The following is a 14,425-nucleotide window of genomic DNA, read 5'->3' on the forward strand; positions in this document are numbered from 1 at the left end:
TTATTATCATATATATATATATATATATATATATATATATATATATATATATATATATATATATATATATATATATATATATATATATATATATATATATATATATATATATATATATATATATATATATATATATATATATATATATATATATATATATATATATATATATATATATATATATATATAAGAGAGAGAGAGATTAATGGGTATCCTTGTCATAGGAGGGGATTTCCTCATTGACGCCTCTAAAATCACATGATTGAGCGACATTATGGATGATCCGCTCTGTTAAACTTGATCTACATATTCTAAAACCCCAACACACTAAGTTTGGGGTGAATCCGTCGTCGTTTGACCATCCATCGAGCTATGTAAAAAGTTCTATTCATTCAAAACCGTTAAAATTGATACGAGTGCATGAAAAAGTTCTATTCATTCAAAACCGTTAAAATTGATACGAGTGCATGAAGGGTCAAACGACGACGGGTTCACCCTAAACTTAGTGTGTTGGGGTTTTAGAATATGTAGATCAAGTTCAACGGAGCGGATCATCCACAATGTCGCTCAATCATGTGATTTAAGAGGCGTCAAGGAGGAAATCCCCTCCTATGACAAGGATACCCATTAATCTCACATATATATATATATATATATATATACAAAACGTGTATGTGTGTGTATGATTGAGCTTGAAGTATTTAACACACATAATATAACACCTAGTCTATTTACCCAAGCTTGATTAATATTCAATATGCTCTTCTTGGTAAACTTTGCGGATGAAGCTTGAACTTGGATATTTGACTTGAATGCATTGCTTCACTCCGATATTCCTTCCATCCTCCAAAGGATATGATCGTTAATACTCGATTCCATCCAACCTCCAACGTTGATGTTTATCTAGAATATCTAATAACAAACACAAACACTAGACAAACAATATTAGGGATTGTTTGTAAAATCATTAAAACAAGATTAGAGATGTAGTCTCATAATATGAGAACTAATATCTGTCTCCTGTGAAATAGCGGTGTCAGTTACGTCTCGTATTGAGCGAAATCGTCTGGAAACAAGGAATGGTGAAGTCTTGGACGAAGCCCCATAAGAAACATCTGAGTCTGACACTCTCTTGTCTGCCACATACCCGTAGATCGAAGCAAGCTCATGAATCTTCCCTCGTAGTCAACTACATACATTTTTTAAAAGCAAGAGTTCGGGAAAATCTTTCCTTGGTCTATATTACCCTTCACTTTTTAAAATATTTTATTTAAATTTTAATTTATCATAATCATAATTATATCCTCTCTTAATTTCACGTGAATTACCTATAGCTCAATAATTTTTAAAAAATAAGATTAATAAGTTACATACAATATTACAACAATTACAAAAAAAACCAAATAGTTCCAAAATTTGCACAAAATACTCTCAAATGTTCCAAATTACACAACACAATCACAAAAACTTAAAATAACAAACATGAAATTTAGAAATTAACAGTATACTCTGAGGAATTTAAAATTTATAATTAACACCCTCAACATTTTAAAAATTATAAAAACACTCTAAAAATTCTAAATTATAAAAAACACCCTCAAAACTTGTGAACAATATAGATGAATTCTAGGGATTATAATCAAACTTGAACATAGATTCCCCCCTCTCCACCGTAAAAAGCTTTTTGTCGCATCAATTAAGCTTCAGGGATGATAGAGAAAGCTAATACATGAGTTATTGTCAAAAAAAAAAAAACTAAAAAGTTTTAAAAATAGCGAAAGATAATACATGAATTATTGTCAAAAAACAAAAATGTTTTAAAAATTGCACAATACACCCTCAATAGTTCATCTATCGTAATCATAATTATATCATATCTTAATCTCACGTGAATTCTTAATAATTTTTTTTTAAAAATAAGCTTAATAAGTTACATAAAATATTACAACAATAACAAAAAATCTAAAAAGTTTTAAAAATTGCACAAAATACTCTCAAATGTTCAAAATTACACAAACCACCAACACAAAAACTTAAAATAACAAACATGAAATTTAAAAATTAACAGTATCCACTGAGGAATTTAAAATTTATAATTTCCACCCTCAACATTTTAAAAATTATAGAAACACCATCAAAAGTCTAAATTATAAAAAACATCCTCAAAACTTCCGAACAGCATAGATGAATTCTAGGGATTATAATCAAACTTGAGCATTGATCCCCCTCTCTCCACCGTAAAAAGCTATTTGTCGCATCAATTAAGCCTCATGGATGATAGAGAAAGATAATACATGAATTATTGTAAAAAAACTAAGAAGTTTTAAAAATTACATAAAACACCCTCAATAGTTCAAAATTACATAAAACATATTGATTTTTTAAAACTTAAAATGACAAACATAAAATTTGAATATTAGTATTAGCCCCCTAAAATTTAAAATTTGCAACTAATACCCTCAAAGTTTTAAAAATTGTAGAAACACTCTCAAAAGTTTAAAATTACAAAAAAACATGAAATTTAAAAAATATATTGATAGTTTAAAATTTAATATCATTGTCTAAATAAAATAATTGCATATAATTTTACTCATAAGTTAGAGTATTAAAAATACAGAGGTAGCATTAATTGATAGAAGACTAAACCACTTAAACTTGATAAAAGTCTGTAATATAATAGCTTAGCATTAATTGATTATATTTTATAAACATTATTCTTTGATGTTAGTAATATTCACAGGGTAAAAAAATATTCTGTGATGTTAATAATATTCATAGAATAAAAAAAGTACAATGAGTTACGTACAGAGAAACTATTAAAATGTTTAGAAATATCCTTCAAGATCTATCTGTTTTCATTTTAAATGGAAAAGCGAACGAAATTAACCCAAAATTCATAAACTTACATGAATCACTTGAATTGATATTAATAAGAGACATATCTATCAATGAAGCGCTAACTAGTTTCCCATTGGAGAATATATTAACTAATTTTTTCCAATCAAGAAGTATTTTTTTTATAGAAGATACAAGAAATATTAATAAGTCTTATAAAATTTTATATTTTATTCTTCAAATACTAAAGGAGTCATAAACTTATTATATAATTAGATACGAATGACATTGCAATAGCAAGTAACGTGAAGCTATTGATCAACTATATTACGAAATATAACAAACCAGACAAGAGGAGGAAAATCACTATAATTGATAAAAAGGTATCCATATAATACTTACATAACAAGCCAGACAAAAGGTGGGAAATACTATAGTGGACAAAATATATACACATGATACTTACTTATCATCTTCTGTAGTGATAGAAGTTGCCAGACTCTCTGTAACTATCTTGCCCTACAAGTAGTATAGAAAGTTTTTCCTGACTCCTTGCATCACCACCATAGAACCCTTCGTGACTTTCATGGTAGCATCCTCTAAAGTCACCCGATAACCAGCTACCTCCAAAGTACCAAGAGAAATGATGTTCTTCGTCAATTGCGGCACGAATCTCATTTATTTCAACTCTCTCATCACACCGTAATGTATCCTGATCCGGACCGAACCAATACCACCAATAGGGCATACGTGGTCATTTTCCATAAGCACGATATCTCATCTTTTCAGCTCCTCAAAGCTGGAGAACCAATCCCTTCTCGGGCAAATATGATATGTGGCTCCCAAATCTAACATACACTCCGTAGAGTCGACATAGCAAACCGATGGTAGTGCAGGGTACGAATAGTCCAAAGAATCTGAATCTGAATGTTCGCTAACACCTTTTGCAACATTCACTTCTGAACCCTGTACAACTTTTCCCTTGTTCTTCCCGGTTTTATACTTCCATTTTGGGCAGTCAATCTTCCAATATCATTTTTCTTTACAATATCGACATTGATTTCTACCAACACTCTTATAGGCACATCTATTATTCGATTTTGAGCGGTTGACTTGGCAGCAGTTTGGACTACGGTCTCAAACTGCTAATGCATCTCCCGATGCCTTCTCGGAGGGTTCACCATCACTCTTTCTCAGCTTATAATTCACCGACACTGAGATCATCTCATTGTAGCTAACAATAGTTCTTCCATTGATCATAGTGAGAACGAACGTACCATAATCATTCTCGGGCAACGAACACAAAAGTAGCATCGCCTTATCTTCATCATCAACCATGATGTCCACATTGGCCATATCTGAAAGTAGCTTCGTAAAATTGTTTACATGCTCCCTAATGGAAACCTCCATCTTCATCTTGAACTGGTAAAACCTCTTCTTCAAGTAAAACCGATTCTCAAACCTCTTCGTAAGATACTTCTCATTGAGTGTTTTCCACATTCTCTTCGCCGATGTCTCGTTCATCACGTCATAGATAAGATCCGGCGTCAAGCATGACCGAATAACTCCACAAGCTCTACTATTCATCTTCTTCCAAACCTTATCCTTCATGTCACGGGTTTCTCTTGTAATTCAAGAGTCTCCTCCAAATTCTGTACATCCAATGCATCCATCACCTGACACCTCCACAAACCGAAATTAATCTTATCGTCGAACTTCGGGACATCAATCTTCGTATTATTGATGCTCAGACTTTGTATCACCTTCGTAAGAGACGAACCTGATGTGCTTGCTTCTCCCATGTTGTCGATCTAACTTTTCAAATAGGAATCCTTCAGCGAATCCTTCGAACTAGCCCCAAGCCAAACTTGGAACTCAGTTTGGAGCTCTGATGCCACTTGTTGTGCGTGGCGGAAGCTTGAAACCACACGAACAAGAACGAGATAAATCACAACTAATAAGCCAAACACAATACCACAGCAAGACAAACGAATTTCACGTGGTTCGGCAAGTTGCATACGTCCACGGAGGAGGGGGGTTCTTACTATTAGAAATCAAGAGAATACAAATTGGGTTACAAATCTCTCAAATAAATCCTAAAACAAAGCCTCTAGATCTCTCACGAATCTCTCACAATTGGATGCAACAATCCCCTCTCAAAGACTACTCAAAACGTCCTTGCTTAACCCTAATTAATTAGAATTAGACTTATATATCAACTCAGAAATAAAACGGGTTAAAAACCAAAACCCAGCTTAGACCCGACTCGCGGTCGACCGTAGAACCACTCGCGGTCGACCGGATCCAATGACCGAGACTAAAACCCCTACAGGGTTTGGTCGGTCGACTGCGAAAACGATAGAAACTTTCTTGAGTCTCTGGACTTTTAGCGGTCGACCGTCGCGTCACTCGCAGTCGACCGTGACCTGATACTGAACAGAACTACAATTTCAATTTCACAACTATGTCTGATCATAGTATGCATGAGTATTATTTTGACCTGTATGAGTTGACTCACTCATGCATCTGGCTAAAACTTGTCTTTTAGAAAATAATTAAAAAATCACAGCTCTAACAATTTCCTCGTATACATGAGATAAAAAAAACTCACAAATGAAGGTATCATTGAAGGATGCAAAGATGTGGGCAACCCCAAAAACATGTTCTCCTTCTCTAATTGCTGGCCCAAGCGCCACGTTCTCCTCTTTAGGCTCTCTCGTCTTCCTCTTCGACTGTTAACCCCCAAAGATCCAAAATAAACAAAGATCGAGCTAATTGACGATAAAATGGTACATATAATTGACCGAGAAAGGATAAATTGATGAATTCAGACAAGGTTTTGGATTGCTTACCATGGTTCGAATTGAAACTATAACTATAGTCCTCAGAGTCAATAAAATATATAATATATAAAAATTTCTACCCTAAACATAAGCTTGAATAAAAAGATTGTGAAAATATATATTTCAATGTCAAAAGGTACATACCCGTTGAAAGAGATGAAATTGCTATAAAAATTATGTAATTTCTTAGTTTATATATAGGCATGAGCTATTATATGTGAGAGGATAGCATTTGCAAATAGAATTCTTTTTGGATAACAATTGTAAAGTTTAGTGTAGTTCATTAACTTATAAAAGAATTTCTTATGTATATTTATGAGTAGTTGGATAGATTCGGTTCATGAATCTTCTAGTCAACACTTGAATTCTCAATTAAGTTATATTCTATTAAATACAATCATCTCATGCCCACTTGGAAACAATATGCACGCAAATGTTAGTAACCCAAAGATAATTAGATATTGATACATTTTATTTGTGGTTTAATAAATAGATTTTGAATCCCTTGAAATTCCATCCGTCTAGTTAGTTAAACGGAAGCTAAGGGAATAATTTCTAGGGTTGGTTTTTTAGTTATTTTATAATACTCTATGTGTTATAGGATATAATTATGATTAGGATAGATTAAGATATAAATGAAATATTTAAAATAGTGAAGGGTAATATTGACCATAGAAAGATTTTTTCGAACTCGTGCTTTTAAAGGGAGTATGATATGATATGATTAGATATTAGATAGATCAAAATATTAGATTGGATTAGATAGATTGTTCACTGAATAGACCTGGTACAAATACAACTATGCACTCGTATCCATTAATCTTCATACAACTTATCATTTAATCCTCATTAAATTAACCACACACGAAATAGAAACATTAATACAAAACAATCGTAATAATTATTTGCTTAACACCTCTTAAGCAGAAGTATCTCTTATCACAACGTCAAACACATACTCAACCGTGAGCTCTTTCCCAAGCCTTGGACCGCCAAGCTTGTCAACCGCTCCAAACCCACCACGTACACCTCCGCAATCACTATCTAACCACCCCCTCCCGCTTCCGTCGAACCCATCACCTGCCCCACTGACATCTCACTGAGCCCGCCATTTCTAAATTCCAAACACACTTCCTCCACTTCCTCCCATCGATCGAGCTCACATCTGTTTAAGGGTGGAAATGAACCAAATATTTAATAAACAATGCAATTAATACTCGTCCATACATTCGGCCATATTCGATCCGACAGTTTATTTGATACTAAATAAATATTTTTTAGTGTTCGGCTTATAAACAAATAGAATTTAATTAAATGTATATTCGATTCAGCTGATTATTGACTATTCGATAACTTTTTATATGTTAATCTGATTAATTAAACTTGTTGCAAATGTTACCCATCAAAATTTTATTACAACTTCTATCCTATATATAAATAGACTTGTTAGAGGACCCAGATTTTCACCGTCGCTTCCACTTTCCGCCTCCAAGTTCAACCGAGTCCAAGTCCAACTGACGTCTCTCTCTTCCCTCTTCGAGGACCTGCGATCCTCTCTCTCCGACGCCCTCCTCCCGCGACGATGCCATCCGCCCTCCCCACGACGACGCCCACCGGTAAAAGTTCCAACCTTGATTTCCTTTTTTGTATTTAGAAACAATAATTGTTAATCGAATAGTTACCGAACAGATACCGAATAGTTGATGAATAACTTGATATCAAAACATGAAATATTGTTAATCGAATGTTCGCGAATAGTTACCGAACACGTACACAACTAAACAAAGCAAATTCGAATTTTGAATATCATTCGAGTCGAATTCGAGCACGAATTCGAATAAGGCACTATTCGTTCAAATTCGATTCGTTTCCACCCCTACCTCTGTCCCCAACGACAGACCCTGACCCTATCACCAACTCCACCACCGGCACCAACTTCAAGCTTACCACAACCACTTCCGCCAAATCCATTTTTGCCATCACTGCTAAGATTGTCTCCATCACGGGACCAGATTTTTTGCTCCTCGAACGCCTCGTTTCCATCCAATTTCCTTGGATTGGCAGCAAAGGGGGTGGCAAGGAGAAAGAGACATGACATTATGATGGCTAGTGAATCTTGTTACGTTGAAAGTAGAAGAGAGGAGAAGGGAGATTATATAAAGGAGTGGAATGAGTAAGGTGGAAGTTGGAGGGATCAATTATGTGCATTAATTATTTGGAGGTAGGGAATTCACTCTCATGGCTGTAACTCCTGCTCCTTTATTTACATTTGAATACATAGAGGAGAGAGGGGTTACCAACGATCGATGAGAAACTTAAGGATTGTAAGGTTTAATTCAGATCAATGTAAATATTAAGCTGATGATTGGTAATTACGGTGATTAAATGGATAACTGGTGGGTATTCAATAGGGACTTAGTGGTGATGGCCAGGTGTTTTAAGGAATGTATGTTTTTTAATGCATGTATTTGTTTTATCGTGAAGGTAACTAAACTTACATGGATATCCATAATATTACAAATGACACTTTACATTATATATCATATATGTATAATTGGAGGTCATTTTTGGGAAAAAAGTTTTAACATCTGTTATACCCTAAAAAATAACTAAGTGCTAATCTCCCTAGGGAAACTGACATGTGTCCCACCCCTCGCCTAATCAGACGAATTGAGGTCGAGACGACTCAAACTACTCCTACGGCCGACCCGATGGATCGACAACTTGCGTAGTCGAGTCAAAAGGCGGTACTTGTCGGCCACTTCACGCGATCGACCCTACGTGCAACCCACACTCGGCCTACTGTGTCAATTGACAACTTGCGAGTCTGACTAAAAGGACGGTGCTTCTTGGCCATTGACCAAACAAATAGAAAGACGACAGTTTCCTCGAACCCCTCGCCAGCCGACTGCTCTCGCATTAACTGCTTTGACAAAATCTTCATTACTTGAGCTCACATAGTCCTTATGACTCATCGGACCTAGTCAGCCCCAAGCACCTGCTGTCATTTCCTTATTAAATAACCAGATGACTCACCTTCTTCTGTGGCCGAGACCTGGAAGGTATCTGCCGACTTAGCAGCCTGACTGGACTCGGCTGAAGTTACATTCATACTCCTCTAGTCTACTATAAAAGGGAACTACGCTGCATGGGATAACATCTTCTACTTTTTGGCAATTTTGAATAACTACCTATACAATTTGCCTTTCATTTTCCCACTTAAGATAAAAATATCGACTTAATCGTCGGAGGAACAGCTGGAGAACCCAACTCCACCCTCTTACAAGTTTTTTATGCACAGGGAAGAACAACGGGCTCTGAACCAGTGATTGAAAGGAGTTTGAGGACTCTAAACACTCATAACTCTGATATAAACCCCTTGATTGATAATTGATATCAACGACATCCTTCACACTTGTAGAATAGAATAGTATTAGATTAGGTTAGATTAGATTAGATATGTAGCCGAACTTATTTATTATATCATTAGAGCTGAGATATAGCTATTTTTCAGGGTTATTTAGTTATTAGTTCCTCAAATCTTCAATAATCCCATGTTAGTCCATCAAATCTCAAGTAGTTGCTCATTAATTCCTCAAATTCTAAGGGGTTTTGTAATTTGGTCCCTCAATGATCAAAATATCCCTTAGCTATGATTTCTATCTTAAACTCCATATTGTTTAAACAAAGGATTATTTGCACTTTGATACTCTAAAAATTTACACCTTTTTAACTTTAATACCTAAGTTTTTTTGACACTTTGATACTCTAAAGTTTACACTTTTTTTAAACTTTGATCCTTCAAATTTTTTTTCCTGACACTTTTGTTATGAAAAAGTTTATACCTTTTTAACCTTGATATCTTAAAGTTTTATTTTTGACACTTTAAATACTAGGGTATGAATTTTGAACTATCAAAGTTCAAAAATATGGAGTCTTTTGGGCATGAACGTTAAAAACAAATGTAAATGTTAGGTATCAACTTTGGAAATAGTTTGGGTTATCAAAGGGTAAAAAAGGTGTACTGACCTTGGGGTATCGAAGTTTAAAAGATATAGACTTTAGAGTGCCAAATTGCGGACAACCCTTAAAAAAAATTAGTTAAGGGTATTTTTGTCATTGAGGGACCAAATTCCAATAACCATAAATTGAGGGACTAATGATCAATTTCATAGATATGAGAGGCTAAGAGAGTGTTTGGTTCAATTTCTATAAATTATAGGAAATGTTTTCCATTCAAAATATGATTTCCTTGTATTTCTTAAAAAAGTTATAGGAAAAGTTTTGAGAATTCAAAAGTACAAATTTTTTTATTTTTTGTTATTTGCTTGTTTGGTTCAGAACAAGAAAATAACCCATAACTTTATAGAAAATAGCAAGATTACCTATAATTTTTAGAAAATGAACCAAACACCCCCTAAATTTATAGAAAACTATCAACTTTATAAAAAAATGTCAACGCGGTGTCAGATTTCTGGGTGATTTTCGCCCATTTTGATAGAAAATTGATCTGTAAATTTTGGTATTGTACTTTACATACAACATTTCTGTAATTTTTTTTTGAATCAAACACAGTTTACGAAAATCTACAGGAAAATTTTAATTATAGAATTACCATTGTTAGACATTTTGAGAAAAAATTTCTATAAAAATGTGCAACCAAACACCCCCTAATATAGAATTATTGAATTGAGGGACTAATTGCTAAATTACCCCTCTTATAAACAACCACATTCGGATTGTATAGAAACGCGATTGGGGCTTTCAATTTGTGACCCATTCCGCTCATCTAGTTTAGGTCCGAACCCGATGTGAGGCTTAAAAGCCAACCTCTTCTCTAATTCGTCCCCTCCCATCTTTCTTCCCCCGCGAAAAACCCTAATTTAATCAGCCGATCAGTACGCCACCGTGGCCACCGCCGTTCGCGCCGTCGCCTCCGCCGCATAGCTCTCCCTCCGCCTCTCTCTCCAGTGCGAGATCCGATCGATTATACTTGGTAACCAATCCGTTTTCCTTCCTTTCCCCCCTGATATTGTAGAATTGATCCAAAACCAAACTGGGTCCAGCTGCGATGAGCTATTAATAAGGGGATATATTTACAAATGAGATAGTGTGAGTTCCACGATACTTTCTGCTAGAGGGTTGATGAGAAATATGACTGTAAACTGATACTTTTTATGAAATTAGTTTTGAGCCTATTGAATAGAATTGGCTAGGAGACCCTTAAATTTTTTAGAAATATGTGCTAAAGTTTCATTGAAATTTAACTTTAATATCATGATAGAAAATGTCTCTTAAAGGCATAATAAATTTGTTAGTTTCTGACTAGAAGGAGAATGTGCAATATAGATTTATAACATGCATGTGTCAAAAAGAGATTCGGGTATACAGAAAGATGCAAGGTTCCACATTTTATTTGAAAAATTGCCAAACTTCCAATTTTTCTATGAAAACCTACATCTAGAGGTTTGTTTTTTGGGCCATTTATCCATGTAGGAGGCTGTTTCTTAGATATGGAATAGTTACCGAGTGTTTGATGTTGTATCTTAGAATTGTGTACACATCAGCTCATACAATTATGAGTTACCCGCAAATAAAAGTTGAATAGAGTGCCAACTAGGAAAAGAAAAATTGAGGGTAAAGTGTATAAGAGTTTAAAATCTTATTGACAATATACTCTTAACAGTCTTATTCCTTTTCTCTTGCTAAATTATTTCTTTGAGTTTTTCTTATTACAGGCCTAACAATTTTCTTGTATTTATTGATTGTGCAATTCAGAAGCATATTCTTTTAGTATATGTAATGGACATCATCTCTCAGCTGCAAGAGCAAGTTAACACAATTGCCTTTATCACATTGAACACGTTTGGGACATTGCAAAGAGATGCACCGCCAGTCCGGCTCTCTCCCAATTATCCTGAACCACCTACTAATCCGTCTGCTAATCCATCAGAGGAGACGGTAAACACTGCAGAACAAGCAAAGTTAATGAGTGCCACATTGGTTCAAGCTGCAAAAAAGGTTTGTATTGTACAATTGCTTGCTTTCTTTTTGGTCGAGGTCGAGGGTTTATATTTGGGAAAGAAGTCCTATAGAGGATCCTCAAAAAAATCATGCAGGGAGAAAAGAGTATGTGGTATGTCTCTTCACCAAATTTAAATCAAAGCATTCACTGCACAATATCAGTGCAAAAAATAAATATCAAATGTTGGTACTAGAAGATTATTGTATTGGTGCAAAAAATACATTAATCTGTGTAATCACGAAATTTAGAATTAGTTCTAAGAGACGTGTAAGTTTCTTCTTCCTCCTTGTATGATTTGTATAAAGAGCCATCTATGTTATTTTTCCCTTTATATTTCCTGGATTCTGTGTTCTCCACATGTGAGCAATCCGTTTTTGGTTTCTTTTCAGTTTGATGCACTTGTTGCTGCATTGCCATTGTCAGGAGGGGAAGAAGCACAATTAAACAGGATACAAGAACTCCAGGTGAATTGGCTGATTTTACCTTAATGTTGAAAATTTCCATTAGCATTAGAACAAGTTGTTGAGCATGGTGGCTCAACCTAATTCAGAAATCTTTAGCTGAATTATCTGTCAAGGTTTTGTATGTTACTTTTCCTTTTTCTGTGAGGGGTGGTCTCGACAGAGGGAGTTGAAAAGAGTTTTATACATGTAGGAAGCTTCTGGCAGATTTGTGCAGTTTGAATCATATATCTCACTTGACCACTTATATCTTATAAAAAATTGCTTTTTTAAATCTAGATGAATATTGAAGGAGAATCTGTTTGGTTTTCCTTCTATACAGTAATGCTATACTTGACCAGGAGAAAATTGAGGCAACATGAATGGAACTTTTAACATGTCGGATCCTTCTAATTTGCAAACCATGTTTGCAATCCGCAATTGAGATTGCTTTTAATATGTAGCTCGGATTTTAAGTTGTAAAGGAATATGAATTAAGCTGAAACTTTTTCCAAATGCTTTCTTTCAATATAGTGTGTTTGGCCTGTGGAAAGTAGTGAAGAACAAGAAAATCAAAACTCCAAGTTCCTAAGAAGCTTGAAAAACTGAGTTTCCTTCTTTACTATAAGGCTATTAGCTATACTTGGCTAGGAGATCAAGGCAACATGTTGGGTACTTCTAGTGTTGCAAACCATGTTTGCAATCAACCACTGGGATTGCTTTTAATATGTACCTTAGACTTTAAGTTGCAATGAATATGAATGAAGCTGAAAATTTTAAATGATTTTTTAAATAAAAGGTGACGATTATTTGTTGCAGCAAGATGTATTTTAACTTCATTCCTTTAAAGCTCTGATTCTTTTTCTCTAAGTAGCATGTTGGAGGTCACTGTTTGGAGCTAGGAAAAACATGGTATTTTTAATTTTCTGCTTGCCAAATCTAGAAACACAGATATTTCCACTATTTCTCCTGTTTCTACCTTGATTTGCACAGGTGTAACACTGACCCGTTTATTTATACACTGTTAATTTTTTTTTCTTTTCTTCGTTTTCGTTTTCGTTTTCCTTCTTTGTTGTGCATTGTTTAAAAGGCGGCCTACAGGAGTGGTGCTCTGAAGTAGCGCCTAGTGGGATGCATTGGTAGATTGAAACACTGACACGAATATTAATCAGTGACTGAGGCTATGTTGTTTTTGTTAATCTGTTGCTGTTAAGGATTATTGTTAATAATATTTTTGTTTAGCTGAATAAATTATGAGTACTGTCTGTTTTGGTTCTCTTACATGCAAATTTTGATCCAAAACCCAGGCAGAGAATGAAGCTGTGGGACAGGAGCTTCATAAGCAATTGGAAGCCGCAGGTATTTATACTTAATAACATTTCTTAGAAGATAAAAACTGCATACTTCGGCCATTATCTTAAAACATTGTCATTCAATCTGTTCATTGGGCGTCTTTTATCATAACTGCTTACTAAAATTTTAACCGGCAAAGATATCTCACATATACTTTCACTGTAGTACTTGAATAATTTGTCACATGATTTCATCCTTATTTCAAATTAAGGTCCATTTCTTTTCCATATTCTGCACTTGATTGTATTCTTCATCGTGTGCCTGAACCATATCTTGTTGCCTGTTGTTTCCAGAGCAAGAGCTGAAGCAGGTCCAAGAGTTGTTCAACCAAGCAGCAGACAACTGCTTGAATTTGAAGAAGCCAGAATGATGGATTTTGACATTATATACCAATGATTTTTTTTTCTTTTTTTTTTGTTCCTTATGAATCTGTATTAACCATTATTACCTAATGTATACTTTGAGAGCAAGAATCAGATTGTCACCTTGGTCTGTCTTTTGCATAATTGCTGCATTTGGGGCAATATATGAGCTTTTAAATGTAGTTTGCTTTGTTAAATGAAAGGGTGCCAAGTGTCTCACCAGTTTTTCATATTTGTTTATTTTCATTTTTTATTTTTTCAAATGAGAACGAGCATTAATATTTGGTTGAACTTTGCGTGAGGTTATTGGTAACTCTTTCACTCAGAGAAATGTCTTAGAAAATCCCACTCAAATCATTTTAATTTTTGTAAACTCTCCCAACTTTCGAGATGTCGTACTTGTAGATTGCTTTCCTCAGCTTTGCAATTTTGATTCAATCCCTCTAAGCTTTTCTCTCTAAACCCATAACACTATTAAGGGTGTGTTTGACAATCTCTCAAAACTGGACCAGGTTCGAACTTGACACAATTTTAAAAGATTTTTGTTTGGCAAACAATAGGGCCAGA

The 14,425-nt window shown here is 34.6% G+C and overlaps 1 protein-coding gene across 1 annotated transcript; it reads left to right on the plus strand.

The window, feature by feature from the left end:
* LOC109833542 (mediator of RNA polymerase II transcription subunit 21) lies at positions 10,429–14,060 on the plus strand. The gene is made up of 5 exons (XM_020401258.1): positions 10,429–10,674; positions 11,457–11,699; positions 12,093–12,167; positions 13,451–13,502; positions 13,790–14,060. The coding sequence occupies exons 2-5, from the start codon at positions 11,481–11,483 to the stop codon at positions 13,864–13,866; spliced, it is 423 nt and encodes a 140-aa protein (XP_020256847.1). The 5' UTR covers positions 10,429–10,674; positions 11,457–11,480; the 3' UTR covers positions 13,867–14,060.

This window comes from Asparagus officinalis, chromosome 3 (assembly GCF_001876935.1).
Source record: "Asparagus officinalis chromosome 3, Aspof.V1, whole genome shotgun sequence".
Taxonomy (NCBI): Eukaryota; Viridiplantae; Streptophyta; class Magnoliopsida; order Asparagales; family Asparagaceae; genus Asparagus; species Asparagus officinalis.